This window comes from Belonocnema kinseyi, chromosome 8, assembly GCF_010883055.1.
Source record: "Belonocnema kinseyi isolate 2016_QV_RU_SX_M_011 chromosome 8, B_treatae_v1, whole genome shotgun sequence".
NCBI classification, from domain to species: Eukaryota; Metazoa; Arthropoda; class Insecta; order Hymenoptera; family Cynipidae; genus Belonocnema; species Belonocnema kinseyi.
Genome location: NC_046664.1, coordinates 83,049,117 through 83,065,719, shown reverse-complemented (window position 1 = coordinate 83,065,719; position 16,603 = coordinate 83,049,117). Strand labels below are relative to the sequence as shown.

Sequence of the window (16,603 nt, the reverse complement as noted above, 5' to 3'; positions counted from 1 at the left end):
AGCTAACCTCAGAATACATGTTTAAGAGTGTCAAATCTCTCGAAAATACAGTTGGTGGGTAGTGGTGTTTCCTATATTTGTAGGGGTGACTGGGGGGTGGAGAGTAGTCCGTTTAGCGTGCAATCGACTCAGTATACTTATATGATACTACCATGATTTTTTCAGATTTTTTGGTCCAAAAATAAATTAGGCCAAAAACCGGCCTTACCGACCCTCCCCCTTTAAATATTTTGTTGAAAATTCGAATTTTAGATGGGAATTTGTAGTTAAAAATTCATGTATTTGATTGACATTTTTTTATGGAAAATTAATATTGTTGCTAGAAAATGTCATCTTTTTGTTTGAAAATTTAACTAATTTGTAAATTAGTTGTTCACTTTTTCTTGAAAATTTATCTTTTTTAGTTGAAAATTCAGCTTCTTAGTTGAGAATTCATGTAGTTTGTTGAAAAGTCTTTTTCTTTTGGTAGAAAATTAATCTTCTCGGAAGAAAATGCAAGTATTCAGTCAAAAATGTAATTACATGGCTAAAAATTCAAGAATTTTATTTTAAAAATTATTTGTCTGATTAAAAATGCAACTACTTTACTATAACAATGCATCTATTTGGTTGATAATTAACTTTGTGATTGAAAATTCACGTACTTGGTTAAAATTCGGTTTTTCAGCATAAGATTCACTCTCTTGGTTAAAAAAATAATGTTTTTAGTTGAGCATTTAACAATTTTTGATTTACCCATTTTTTTAATAAAATAATTTGGTTAAAAAGTATTCTTTTTGGTTGATAATTCAATTGTTTTTGTTGAAAACTCTTTTTTGGTCGTGAATTTAACTATTTTCTTGAAAATTCCTCTTTTTTGTTGAATTAAACTGCTTTTTTATTTAAAATAAATCTTTTTTTTATTGGTTGAAATATCAAGTACTAGATTTTCCATTAACATAAGCATTCATCTCTTTTTGTTTAAAATTATTTCTTTGTGTAAAATTCAGGAGTTTGTTTATCAATTCATTTTTTCTTGGGTTCATCATTTCAGTTGAAAATTCATCTCTTTAGTTGAAAATTTATTATTTACTTTAATTATTTATTTTAAAATACGTTGTCATTTTAAAAAGTGTTTAGAAGTTTTGAAAAAAAATCTCAAATACTTTAAAATTGGAAAATATTTCAAAATTTTGTTAACAAAATCAAGATTTTTGAAAAGTTATAGCATTTTTACGCGTCAATTTATCTTTCTTAGTTGAAAATTTAACTAGTCGCTTTAAAATTTCTGTATTTTGTTAAAAATTTGTCTGTTTTGGTACAAAATTAATCTTCTTGGATTGAAATTGATCTATTTTGTTGAAAATTCGTTTTTTTGTTCGAAAATTAGAATTCTTGTTATAAAACTGATCTTTTTAGTAGATTAATGCCCTTTTTACTAATAAAAATTATTTTCTTTAACGGTATATTTAACTATTTCATTTTTCATCGTAATTTTATATTTTTTAGTTGAATATTAAATTTTTTGTAAATTGATCTTTTTGGTAGAAAATTAATTTTCTTGTTGGAAACTTTATATTTTTTATTCAAAATTGATCTCTTTTTTTTTAAAGAAAATCAAGATTGTTGTTATAATATTCATCTTTTTGTTTAAAAATGTAACTAATGTGTTGTAAATTATTTGTTTATTTTTTCTTTAAAATTTATATTTTTTATTTGGAAATTCAACTACTTAGTTGAGAATTTATGTAGTTTGTTGGAAAGTCACATTTTTTGGTATAAAAGTAATCTTTTGTGTTAAATACTTCATGTATTTAGTTAAAAGTCCAATTAAATGGTTGAAAAGTAATATGTTTTGTTGAAAATTCGACTTTTTTGTGCGTTCAAGTGCTTATTTAGAAATTCATTTTTTGTTTCATCATTTTAGTTGAAAATTTATCTCTGGTTGAAAATTTATTTTTTAACTGAAAAATTAAACAATTAGGTTTAGAAATTTATCATGTAAATAAAAATTCGTTAAAAAAATGTAAATATAAAAATGTCATGTATAAATAATAATTGAGCAATTATTTAATTTAAAATACTTGATATTATTATATCTGGAGAAAAGTTAAAAGAGATATTAAAATTAAAAATAGTAGATTTTTAGTAATTTCCGTCTATTTGAAGGTAACTTGACAGCTCGAGGGAATAGTCGATAATGCAAATATTAACCTCCTCTCTGTACACAGAAGCCCTCCTTTCCTTCTATTGGGTAAGGCGGGTGAATGGTAAGGTGGGCGAATCGTAAGGTCAATGCAGGACACGTTCTGAAAGGTCGCTTCGCGATAACGACCGATAAATGACGCATTATGCATCTTTTATATACCCATCCAATGTCTAGATTTTCATTACTATGCATGGAAATTTAATGCCTTCTCTAGCTTTTTCTTTCTTATCGGAGAAATTATTATTTTCTCAAAAATTATCTAAAATTCTCTAAATTATTACCAGACTCCTCTGCAGCCGTTCCGTCCTTTAAATTCACTTAAGAAGTCAATAAATTTCAAACTTTATTCTCGAGTGCGTGAATTTAATTAATTAATTATTAATCTTCCATTCAGGAGAGAATGCTGATGGACGGGATTCTTCTATTTTTAATTGATTTTGACTTAATGTTTGTATTTCAATAATGTCTAGGTATTTTATTACATATTCTCTTTTTGCAAATTTCATTATTTATTATTAAGGTTTTATTGAAAAAAATTATTTTTTTCAGGATGGAAGAGTCGTCTCGGGGGCTCTTACAACATAAGCAAAGAGCGGAGCAGCTGAAGCAGGAGAAAACAGCTCTCACTATTTCCTACGAGGTGAGAAATTACTTTTTGTTAAATAAGATTTTATGTAACCAAGCGGTATTAAAACTTGTATTTCACCCACGAGGAAAAATTATATTTATTTTTACATAGTGGAAAACAATTATAATAAATAATTATAATAAAAAATTATTTTCTTCCCCTTTTTAGACTCCGTAAATTTTTCGGGACAACTAAAAGCAGTCTTAAATTTTTACGTATTTTTTAAATTTAATTTTCTTTACAAAAAATGTCACTAATTGTAAATTAACTGATTAACGTGTTTAATTACTCATTTCTGGAATTAATATATTTTAAGGGTATAAACGGACAAATTAAATAGATTTTCAAACATTAAAAATTAATTAATATATTTTAAGGGCATAAACGAAATTTTTTTATTTAAATGGTATTCAAATTTCTTGAACTAATCAAATTTAAGTTTGGCCTTAGCATTTTAATCTTTTAATATTTCCAGTATAAAATCTTTTATAAATTCAATCAAAAAATGAAATTTCAAATTTACATAAAAAATTTTTAATTAATTTATTTTTTTCATTCAAAAAGGATGATTTTTTAAAAGAGTTGAAGAGTTGAATTTTCGACCAAAACCGTTGACTTTTTAGCAAAATAGTTATGTTTTCAACAAATTAATTTAATTTTTAACAAAATAGTTGAATTTTTGAACTTTAAAGATGAAAGTTCAAACTAATGGTCGATTTTCAGACAGAAATATTAAACTTTGATCAAAAAAAAGTTGAAATTTCAACCATATAGTTGGATTTTATATATACCAAAATTAATTTCGAATTTAAAAGGATGAACTTTCAACAAAACATTTAAATTTTCGATAAAAAAATATGAGTTTATAACAAAATATTAAAAATTTTAACCAAATTGTTGAACTTTGAACCTTTACAGATTAAATTAAAAAAAAAAGAGGTCAGATTTAGAATAAAAAAGATTAAGCTTTAATTATTAGTGCAATTTTCACACAAAGTTAAATTTTGAAAAAAATAATTAAATTTGTAACAAAGTACTTGAATTTTCATCCAAGGAGATGAATTTTCCACTAAAATGCTGAATCTTTCAATTAAAAACACAAATTTTGAATTTAAAAAGATACATTCTCAACAAAATAGTTCGAATTTCCACTAAAGAAATAAATTTTTAAATAAAATTATAAATCTTCAACTGGAATATTTAAATTCGTAATTTAAAAATAAATAATAATTTCCAACTTAAATAAAGGAAACACTTTCAATTAGAGATTACTTTTCAACTAAAATATTTAATTTTTAACGATTAATGTAATATTAGACATATCAATATGTTTCAACAAAAAAAGATTTTAACTTCAAATTAAAAACTACTGAAGTAAGATAAAATAAATAAATTCTCAACAAAGAATATTAATATTGAAATTTTTGAAGTATTTAGTTCATTTAAATTCTTTGATAAAAAATGTCACTAATTCGAATATTTTTTGGTTCAAAAATGTACTGTTTATTTAAAATTCATCTTTGCTTAGAAAATCAACTACTTAGTTGAATGTTGAACCACTAAGTTACAAAATTATTTTATATTTGAAAATTTTGTTTATGTAAAAAATTATTTTTTTTTTACTGAAAATGTAAATGTTCTATTTTTGTTTGAACATTTATCTTCTTTGGTTGTAAAATCGCCTTTTTGGTAGAAAACTAAGCTTCTTGGCTTCAATTAAAAATTTAATTTTTTGTTGAAAATTCAGATTTTCAGGTTGAAAACTAAATTGTTTTACAGAAAATTTATCGTTTGGCTTAAAATTCAAAAAAATTGGATGAACTTTTTTCCTGTCTTGACTAAAAAGTCTTTATTTAAAGAAAATTCGTCTTCTTTCAAAAAATTCATCATTTTAGTTCAAGATTCATATCTTTAATTGCAAATTTTACTATTTTGTTGAAATTTCAATATTTCTTTGAAAATACACGGATTTTGTTGACAATTCGCAATTTTGATTTTAAAAAAATCTTCTTGGTTGAAAATTCGTCTTTTTGTTTTTAAAATTCACATTTTTTGGTAGAATTTTTTTAAAAATAATATATCATATATTACATTTTTATTTGAAAATTATTCTTTCAACTTGAAAAATTAAACTATTTATCGTAAGTTTCATGTATTTTGTTAAGAATTCGTTTTGCATGGTAGAAAATGCTTTGCTGACAATCCATCCTTTTAGTTTAAAAATTTATCTCTTTCAGTAGACATTGCATATTTTTCTTGAAAAATAGATTTTTCGGGTATAAAATGTAACTGTCTGAGAAAAGAATGAACTATTTGGTTGTAAATGCAATATTCTGTGATTAAAGTTCAACCTTTTTTTGCTGGTCTTTGAATATTAATAGTAAGATAACAAAAACTTAATCAGGGAAAATTCTGGAAATTTTTGAAATTAAGTGTTTTTGGCAACGCTGATTTTTTGTTAGTTAAATTAACATAAATGAATTATTATTTGAGCTACTGTTACTAAATTAGGACATTTTTAAAACACTTGTAAATCCTATGATAAGAAATGAAGTATCAGCCTGTAGATCCTTGACTTTTATAAGCCCTGAAGGGGATTAATTAAATAAGCGGTTAAAGTACAAGGCGACGACATAAAGTATAGGTAGTTCATGACCCCAGTAGAAAGACCATAATATCCTTGAATAAATTTTGTTATTACTGAAGCCAATGTGCGGAGACATGCAGAGAGGTTTCCTCTTCATCCGATAACAGAATTATTCTTTACCTTGACTTCTTATTTATTTTATTATGATATTTCACTCATGTATCACAAATATTAAAGCGCTCTGAATATAAAAGATTATTTATTATTAACTATAATAATATTAGATAATTCAGACAGATTAAAATTGTAGATTCCGTTATCGACACATTTACCGACGTCGAGAACATTCCACAGCTAAAATGGTTTGTGTCCGTGCTAAGTTTCTAGAACCTCCTCAAAGGTTACGGATGACGTTCTAAAATGACTTTGCACCATTCTGAGTAACAAATTTTCGTAAACAAATTTAAAGTTATTTATTATCTCAATTAGTATATTAATAAGAACAAAGGATTATTTATGGCCTTCTTGTGAATAATACATTTAATTTAAAACTCATATCTTATGATATGAGTTATCACTTATGATAAACATTCTTCTGCAGCCTAGAATCTTTTAGAACTTTAACACAAAGAGGCAGATGTATTGTTAGAAGTTACAAAACCTATCTTACCAACATCAAGAACTTTCTACAGCTGTAGTGGTTCGTGTCCATGCTTAGTGTACAGAATATTTTCTTGATTACGTCATAAACTTACGCGGCGCAATTGTGAGCAACGAATTTTGCGTAAACAACTTTAGGGTGATTTAGATTTTTAATGACGTATTGTATTTTTACATTACTAAACATTATATACCAGACATGTGGCTTGTAATGTAGAACTTTCTGGAACGTTAAGATAGAGTGGGTATTAGAATAGTAATACTAATAATATGTAACAAACAAAAACCAAAAATATATTTTATAAACTTAGCACAGACACAAACCACTACACAATACTTAATGTTTAAAAATGTGTTATTATGAATTTTTTAAGTTTTTTATGCTTCTAATATTTCCGTAATTTATTTGAGTTGTAAAATTGAAAAAAAATTTAAGAGCACTTTTTAGTATGAGACTTGTCTTATTATTTATATGAAAATAATGGAAATTTGTTTGCCTTTCACAAAGGAAACTGATGCGGTTTGTCAAGGGCAAATTGAGGCAAAAGCTGACGTTTGCGTCTATACCCTATACGCACAGGGTAATAAATATAGTCGTGCTATCTCTTTCACGGACGGTTTGACTCTAAAACTCTAAAAGTCTCGTATATTTAGGGAGCGCTATCAGTGTCCCACGATATCCCGTTCATTATCGATCTTCACTTGGCACCTACCCCCTCCCCCATATACCAACCCTCCATGTCCGTTTATGACGCCCGTGGTTTCTCTGGCTCTGTGGCCAGAATACAAAAAAAAATTCGGAATCACTAATTGGAAATCATCAAATATCATCAATTATAATCACACACTAAAACTCAAGGATAATTTTTAGAAAAATTTCATAATAAAAAATGTATCGCTGCCTCTAGTCGTCACGAAAAAAAAACTAGTTAAAGTAGGCGCCGCTTGCATATAAAAAGGAAGGTTTCGTAGGCTATTAGGACGTTAAATATGTCGTTCAAACTTCCCCATTCCATATTTTTCCTTCCCTACTGCTTCTAAACTCCCCTAATCCCCCTCCACTTACTTCAACTTTCGCTTCCTCCAGTTCCTAAGTTCTTCCGCCTTTACGCCCCTTCCTTGCTTCTCCAACTAACACTTCCCGTCGCCAACTCTCACTTCCCCTTTACTGCTCACTTTCATTTCTAATCATTTTCCCTGCCTCCTCTAAATTCCTCTACTTCCCCTGCCTCCATTTCCCACTTTTTCCCATCACTTTCCCTACTTTTCCAACCCTTATTTCCTTTCACTTTCCCTACTTACCCTATTCTCCCTGATTTCTCCTCGATTTCCTACCTTTCCTTCATTTTAAGAATTTCCCCTACTTCCCCTCAACTCCTTTTCTCTAATTCCGCTCCCACAATTTCTCCTCACTTTCTCGACTTTTCCTCCACTCACTTTCTCTCACTCCTCCTACTTCCTCTCAACTCTCTTCTCCTTATTTCGATTAACGAATTATATTTCCATATTGCATAATCTTAATTAAATTGCTTGGGAATATAAATTAACTTTCAGTCAAAATTTCATGACCTGCCGGATGTTAATCATTTCGTTGTAGAAATTTGAAAATGGGGAAAATTAAGGTAATTCTTTCGTCTGTGTCGTGGTACCTGGCACGTTAATAATATACAACATTTTGGTTCTCAGTGGTGTCATAAATCAGACACACGCACCCTCTATTAGCACCCCTGTCTCCAACAGTTCTGCAACCCTAATTTAACGATAAACGGCTTCCTACTAATAACGCCAATGCGTTATATTAACTCTTTCAACAAATCGTGCCAAATACGTATCCCACGTCACAAGCAGGTGCCAACTACAATTTTTTAACTGTTTCCAGAACGTTAAAAATTGAATAAAAAATTAGTCACTGGAGGTGCCACGCCCCTTAAAAAAAGGTTTCGTAGCATATTAAAACGTAATTAGGTCTTTCAATTCTTCCCTTACAAACTTTGTGTCCTCCTACTCCCTCTGTGTTTCCCTACTTCCCCTCCTCTCACTTCACCGATACTCCATTGCTAACCCTACTTAATTTATAAACAATTTCTTCTTACTTCCCCTGTCCTTTACTTCACCATTTGCTTCCATTCCCTTCTACAACTTTTACCTCCTCTACCACCAACTCTCATCACTTCCCCAAATAATACTTCCTCTCCATACTTCCTTTTCCCAGTCCTCCCCTCCCTTTCTTACCTACACTCCATTGCTAACCCTCTTTTATATATAAATAATTTTTCACATACCCTCCCCTCATTTTTTATCACTTCCCTTACGGACCCAACCCTCATTTCCCTCACATCCCTTAGTTTCACTGCCCTCATGTCCCCTCACATCCCATACCTGCCGCTCGACCGGGAAAATGGGGAATGACCGTGAATTTTATGAGACCGAGAAAACCCCCACTTCCGTTTAATCCCCTCCCTGCTCTTACCTCCCCTACATCCATCCGTTCGTCGAAATTTTTTCAAAGAAGGCGAAGTGAGCGGAAATGATGGTAGGGAAGTAGGGGAAATGATAGCAAGGTGAGTGGGGGAAGTGAAGGGTGGCGAAATAGGGGAAGTTATGTGAAATTATTTGAAGGGTTAGGGAGGGCAGATGAAGGTTAAACTGTGAAAAGAGGTGGCGTTGGTGAAGAGGAGAAGTAGTGGTATAGAAGGGTAGTAGTGGAATGTAGGGAGGTAGAGGAGGAAAAATATGGGAGGGGGATGTTTGATGAACGCGCCGCGCTTATTTTAAATAATTTTGTTTTTTTCTTTCCTTACTTGCTATCCTTAAAACAGTGCACAAAACAAATTTTTTTGCAATTTTTGCATGTGCAGGATAAATTTCAATCATTTCAAAACTGCAAGTCTTGAAAAATTCCCAGCACCACTAAAACTTTTTTTTTAACTCTATTACCGATTGGAATTCGAGACACTGATTTGAAAAAAATAATTTTTAATTTTTAAGGAGCACCCTTGTGGTGAAATTAAAATAACAGGTATCAAAATTACTATTTTTATTTGATGAAATATCACCTTATTCATTATAAAAATAATAGCCTTTTAATGGAGGAAAGTTTTATCAAAAGTTTTTATGAGAGCTGATGTTTGAAAAACCATATCGATTTGTGTAAAGCCACAAAGTTGTTGAAGGTTCACGGTTCGTAAAATCCCCCTCCTTCCCATAAGGATCACAAAGCAATGATTAATGCTCTCGACTAATTACTTAGAGAAGCTAACGATCGATCTTAATTCAAAAACTTATCTAACTTTAGTCCCCCAACTGTTAAGGTAACTGATGGATTTACATTAAGGAGAAGGACACATAAAAAATCCTAACTTTACGCCTCTAATAGTCATAAAAATATTTTTTTTTAATAAAAAAAGTGATATCCGAATTGATTTCATTTTTTAAGCCATCCTATTGTACAGACTGAAGAATAGAATGTGGAGTGAAAACTTTGTAAATTCTCCACATTTCCACAGGCCTGGGTTGTTGTTCGCCTTAATCCTAATGTATGGAAATGTTGCGAGGGCGAAGACGGGTTGGTAAAATATTTATGCATTGCTTTCGACCTCAAGATGCTCTCTCATGAATCTAATTACACACCCTCGGATTTGACAAGTGGAAATTTGTAAATTTACAGACGCGAGTGCACCAGTACCAGACGCAGATCTCGAAGCTCCAGCTGGAAAACGAGTCGATGCGAGGGCAATTAAGGGGCCTGGAAGCAGCATGTGCAGGTGAAGTGCACGCTGCATTGGTGGCAAGGTTGGCCACCTTGGAGACCGAACACACGGCCCTTGTTCGGGACGCAGACGCCCAGCGTCGTCAATACGAGCGGTGCCTCGACGACGTTGCCAACCAGGTGGTCCGTGCCCTTCTGTCCCAAAAGGTTCATTAAAAAATCATCATTATGTCTTTCTTTTTCTTGTTTGCTCTTTTGTCACGTACTTTCACATGCTTTTTTCATTTATTTTTTCTAAATTATATCCGGAATAACAGCCAATGAAGATATCTACGAAATTGGCAACATCATCTTCAATTTTCATTTAGTAGACTCTTCTCCTCCTTTCCTCTTATCTTCTTTCCTTTTCTCTCTCTTTCTTATACAAATCTCTCAAATTCTGATCTAAATCCAATCGAAACCTCATCGAAACTTCAAATCCTCTGATTTCCTCTACTCTTCTCTCCACTCATCATCAAAATTTTATCGAAATCTCTTCTCTCTTTTCTTCCCTTGTCCTTACCTCTCTTTTCTTCCATCCACTTCTTTCGTCTCGTTTCTTCTCGCTCTCTCTCCCACTATATAATTTTTCATTCCCTTCCCTGCTCTCATCATTGTTCCCTCACATTTCTCTCCTTTCGCCCCCACCACTTACCCCTACAATATTCTTAGACCTCTTTCTCATCAAAATCTCATCTCCTTGCCACTCCTCATCGAACCCTTACCAAAAACTCTTAGTAATCTCACAGAAATCTCATCGAATCCTTACCGAAATCTGGTTTCATCTGCACGTAATCAAAATCTCTTCTCATCATCTCTCTACTCATAATCGAAATCTCCTATCATCTCATCTCCTCTACTCTTCTCTCCACTCATCATTGAAACCTTATCAACATTTCGTCTCTTCTTCTCCTCATCAAACTCTCGAATTCTGATTTAAATTCGATCGAAACCTCATCAAAATTTTATTTTCTCTCATCTCTTCTACTCTCCTCTCCACTCATTGTCGAAATCTGATCCAAATCTCCTTTATTCTTTTGTCCCCCCCCCCCTTCCACTATATCATTTCCTATTCCCTTTCCTGCTGTCGTCATTATCTCTCATTATCTCTCGCCCTACATCTTGTCGAAGTCTCATCTCCTTTTCACTCCTATACACTAATCATCTAATTCTTATCTCATCAATATGTCATAGAAATCTTATAGAAATCTCATCGAAACCTCATCGAAATCACGTCAACACCTTATTAAAATCTGATTTCATCTCCACCTCATCGAAATCTCATATTAAAGCCTCTCCTCGTTCTTCCCTTCGCCCCCTCCCCTCTCCTTCCTCTCACTCTCTCTCTCTCTCTCTCTCTCTCTCTCTCTCTCTCTCTCTCTCTCTCTCTCTCTCACCTTCCTCTTAAACTAAATTCGTACTTAATTAAATGATTTTAATGTAAAATAATATATAATGTGAAAAACAACAAATTGTTCCAAATTGTAAATCTTCATTGAAATTTAAAGATTAATCCTTAAAAATACAAATTTTAGGTGTAAAATCTTACATAGCCTTTAATTATTTCAAAAAAAAAGTAAATCGTCTTTGACATCTATATTCACGTTTCCACTGCCAACCGCTAGCTAGACCTACGATTATAAATAAATAATTTATCATATTTTTAAATCTGATAATTGTTTTCCAAAAACACTTATTTCCAGTTTGAAACGCTAAGATAACCTAAAATTGTTAAAAATTGTGAATCTTCATAGAAATCTAATTTTTTCTTAAAAATACCACTTTTGGTTTTAAAAAACACTAACATAATCCAAAACTATTACAAATTTATCAATATTATTCCAATTTTAACAATATTTATTTCAATGTATAAATTTTTGATGTAAAACGCAAACGTAAACTAAAACTGTTAAAATATTATGAACCTTCACTAAATTATTATGATTTGTTTACCAAAAATTTTAATTTCTAACGAAAAACATTGACACAATTCGAAATTTTTTGAGCTTGTACATTTTTAATATTTTGAACAAAAATCATTGAATTTAAATCGAACAATTTTTGTTTTAAAATACCAATCTCAGTTGAAACGTCTGGTTTTCGAAAAATTGTTAATATTCTTGTAAAACTTAGTGGTTTTTTTCTTAAAACAAATAATATCCTGTGAAAAAAATGTTAATTTTAACCTAAACCTAAAAAACTAAAAATATTGTTCCAACTATGATTTTGTTTCAAAGTACCCAATTCCGGTGTGAAACGCCAACATAACCTAAAATTATTTTAAAAATTGTGAATCTTCTTGAAAAACTAATTTTTTAATTTAAAAATTCCGATTTCTGATGAAAAACCACTAAAATAATCCAAAATTATTAAAAATGTATTAATTTGGTTCAAATTTTAAGAATATTTATTTCAAAGTACCTATTTTTGATATGAAACGCAAACTCAATCTATTACCGTTAAAAAATCAAGAGCCTTCTCTAAAATCTAATGATTCTTCAACAAAAATTTTAATTTCCGACGAAAAACACCAACACAATTCGAAATTTTTGGAGCTTGTAAATTTGTATTACTTAAAAAAAATCTTCGCATTTAGATTCAACAATTTTTGTTTAAAAATACCAATTTTAGGTGAATCACCTAGTTTTCGGAAAATTGTAAATATTCTTTAAAATTTAGTGGTTTTCGCTGAAAATACTGATATTCTGTGAACAACGTGAATATAACCTGAAGCCTAAAAAACTTGAAATCTTATTCCAACTGTGATGATTTTTGTGTCGAAGTACCCATTTCCGGTGTAAAACGCCAGCATAACCTAAAATTGTTAAAATTTTGAATCTTCTTGCAAATCTAATTTTTTAATTAAAAAATTTTTATTTTAAAATACCTATTTTATGTACATAAAAATTTCTTAGAAAATGAAAAAAAAATTCTTTTGATCTACATTTAAAAAATTAGAAGGTGGTTATTTAATAAAAAAGTGGTGGAGAATTTATGGTGACTTTTCCGGATAAAATTTCGCAATTTTCAAACAAATTTTATATTGTTTAAATGTGCGCAACTTCTATAATTAAACAAAATTTTAAACTCTTTAAGCTCTGAATGTCTCTAATATAGTACTATAATTTCACGATATTTTACTAAAATCAAACCACCAGTTGAAATTTCTGATATTCCTGACGTCTAAAGGAAAGCAGCCCACAGTGGATAATAAAATCTACATCAGATAAACATTAATTCAAAATACTAATGTATGTAAAATAATTAATTAAATATAATTCATAGCAAATATGCCTTAATAATTTAAATGGATTAATTATAATAATTAATTAATTAATTGTAATGTTAATTTAAATTATAATAAATTATTTTACATGTATTTGTGCTTTTAATTACTAATTATCTACTGTATGTTTATTATCCACTGTAGAATGCTCTCTTCTACTTGCCGCAGTGCGCGAGTACTCAGTCGAGTATATTACGCAATATTACGCATTACAATTGGAACCGGTTCAGGCGGCCCGACTGTGTTTAAATTTAGCTCCGAAAGCGAGAGTTTGGTGTATTTTTCTTTTGCACGTTGCACTGATTGTGAGCTTTTACTGTTTGCCTGATGCATGATCGTTTTGTATTGTAACGAATGAGAAATATGTAAAAATGTCTTGATAATAATTTTATTTAAAAAAAGGGATTAAGAGAAGAGATAGGAGCCTTGCAGAGGCGCATTCGTGAACTTGAGGCCCAAAATCGGGCACTTTCGGGCCTTTTGGCTCAAGCAGCGAGTCCGGGAACACCTACTGAACTGATCCAGAATCTCCTGGAAGCTGGCCCTACCGCTTTGGTAGCAGCCCTTGGACTGGATTCCTCTTGGGTGTCACTTTCGAGACCAAGATCCCTAAATCTACAAATACCTGTGATGGCTACCGCCAAGTGCCGACGGAACAGAACTCTGGGTAATTTAAAAATAATTAACGCTTTTGAAACTTCAATATATAGATAGTATTTTTCTATCATGGCAAGGTTTTACATTAGATTTTCAGGAACATAGAAAAATATTTTTTTTTCATGAAAAAAATGCATTTTCAAAAAAAAAATTAATTTTTTATCGAATAGTTGAATTTTTAACCAAAAGATGAACTTACAATAAAGAAGATTAATTTTCTTCTAAAAAAGAGGAATTTTTAACAAAAGAGATGGAAAAAAGATTCAACCAAATTAGTTAAATTGTCAAGCAAAATATACGAATATTTTATAAAACAGTTGATTTTTTAACCCAAAAATATGAATTTTCAAAAAAAAGTTAATTTTTAATCAAATAGTTCAATTTTGTATAAATTATCAACAAAATTTATGCGTTTTCAAACAAATAGCTGAATTTTAAACTAAAATGAGGAATTTTTAAGCGAAAAATTAAGTTTCCACAGAAAAAGTACAATTATCAACCAGGTAGTGAAATTTTCATCGAAAAAAGGTATTTGTAACAAACAATGTATTAGTTCATATTTTAACCATAAAATATTTCAATTTTAAATTAAAAAGTGTTGAATTCAATCAAAAAATAAGAATTACCAGCAAAATAGTCCCATTAATTTAGTTCTCAACCTGAAAATATGAATTTTCCACAAAAAAGATAAATTTTCTACCATAAAAATACAAATTTTAAAAAAATATCTTCAATTGAAAAAAATGAAATTTTAACAAAAAAGCTGAATTTTCAAGTGAAAAAAAAATAAATTCTGAATAAAAAATGTGATATGTGATATTTTAACTAAAAATTATTGCAATTTTTAATGAAAAACGGTTGCATTGAACCAAAGAAGAGAAATTTTCCACGAAATAGTTGAATTTACAAATAAAAATGATAAATTCTCAAGGAAAAATGAAATAATGTAATTGTCAGTAAAGAAAAAATGTAACAAAGAAAAACAAATTTTCTATGAAATAGTTGAATTTGCAACCAAATGTGATAAATTTTAAAACCACGAAGACGAATTTTCAATAAAAAAGTTTAATTTTCAAACCAAAAATAATTTTCAGACAAAAAAATAAAATTCAAGCAAATTATTAAATTTCCAAGCCAAAAAAAGAAGAATTTTCTACAAAAGAGTCCAATTTTTAACAAAAAAGATCAATTTTAATTGAAGAAGAAGAATTTCCTACCAAAAAAAGACAAATTAAAAAAAAACTTCCATTTTAAACCAATTAATTTAATTTTAAACTATAAAAGATAAATATGCAATTAAAAAAATGCAACCAGGCAGTGAAATTTTCAGACGAAAGAAATATTATCAAAAAAAAAATATAATAGTTTATATTTTAACCGAAACAGATTTTAATTTTCAATCAAGAAAACACCTGAATTCAACAAAAAAAGGAATTTTCAACAATAGTGATTTTTCAGACACGTAAGAAAAAAATTCAATGAAATTCTAGAATTTTATAGCCAAAAAAATGAATTTTCCACAAGTTGAATTTGCAATTTTAAAATGAAAAATTTCAGTTCAAAAACTGTTATTAAAATAAAGAATTTTTAACAAAATAATTCAAGTTTCAACCAAAATGACGAATCTTCAATTGAAAAAAAATAAAATTTTAACAAAGAAGCTGAATTTCCAAGTAAAAGAAAATTAATTCAACTAATTAATTACTTAATTTGCAACCAAACGTGATAAATTTTTAAACCACGAAGACCAGAATTTTCAATCAAGAAAAATAATTTTCAAGTAAATTGTTAAATTTTCAGGCCAAAAAGATAAATTTTCTACAAAATAGTTCAATTTTTAAGCTAAAAAAAATATTAATTTTTCGCAAAAAATTCCATTTTTAACAAAAAATTCAATTTTTAATTAAATAGTTGTATTTTTTATCAAACTGTTGAATTTTTAAAGGGAAAAGACCAATTTTTAACGAAAAGTTGTATTTTTAATTAAATGGGATGTTTTTTTAAACAAAATTCTTGAGTTATCAATAAAATGATTAGATTTTCAACCAAATAATTATATTTTTAGTCAAAAAGGATTAAGCAAAAATATAATAGTAGACTTTTCAACCAAAAAATTAACTTTCGACTTTTAAAAATCATTAAAAATTGTTGAAAAATGAGCAATTTTATAGAAAATTCATTTCATTTTTGGTGGAAATAATTTTTCTCCTAAACTGAAAACACTATTCTAGTTTAATATTCCATAAGTTTAGTTAAAACCTTATTTTTGGGTTGAGCGTAGATTTATTTTCTGAACAATTAATTATTCGATTTTTGTTTGAAAAATGATATTTTTTAGTTGAAAATTCGTCGTTTTTTTCTGAAAATTTCTTATCATTTTCTGAAACCTAATTATTTAAATTTTTGTTTTGAAGTTTATCTTTTTTAGTCAAGATTATTATGTTATTGTTGAAAATTGATTTTTGTTGTTATTTAAAATTCAACTATTTGGTTGAAAAATTGTCTCCTTTGATTATAAATTCAACTATTTTGTTCATTTTTTTTTAGAAAATGAATCTTTGTTTAGAAATAAATCTTATTGTTTGAAAATAGATCTTTTTGTTTAAAAATTTCACGTACATCAGTTAAATATTCACAATAATCGAAAATTTTATGCTCTGAGGAAAACCCGTACATTTTAATGAAAAGAATAATAAAATGAAATTTTAAATACTTCAACAATTAAAAATTAGAAGCCCTTGAAGTCGAAGTTTTTGGATAAAAAATATTTGTAGTTGATCACCTGTGATTATAAATTAATTAAATATTTTCAAAATGCAGCTGTAAATTCAAGATTTAAAAGTGAATAA

At 28.9% G+C, this 16,603-nt stretch overlaps 1 protein-coding gene across 4 annotated transcripts in view; it reads left to right on the top strand.

The window, feature by feature from the left end:
• The window catches only part of LOC117179165, a 717,982-nt gene that overhangs the window by 657,926 nt on the left and 43,453 nt on the right, over window positions 1-16,603 (top strand). For all 4 annotated transcript variants that reach the window (XM_033370882.1, XM_033370879.1, XM_033370881.1 and 1 more), the window contains 3 exons: window positions 2,738-2,828; window positions 9,731-9,979; window positions 13,500-13,764. In XM_033370882.1, coding sequence (XP_033226773.1) covers window positions 2,738-2,828; window positions 9,731-9,979; window positions 13,500-13,764 — 605 coding nt within the window. The remainder of the gene's footprint in view (window positions 1-2,737; window positions 2,829-9,730; window positions 9,980-13,499; window positions 13,765-16,603) is intronic.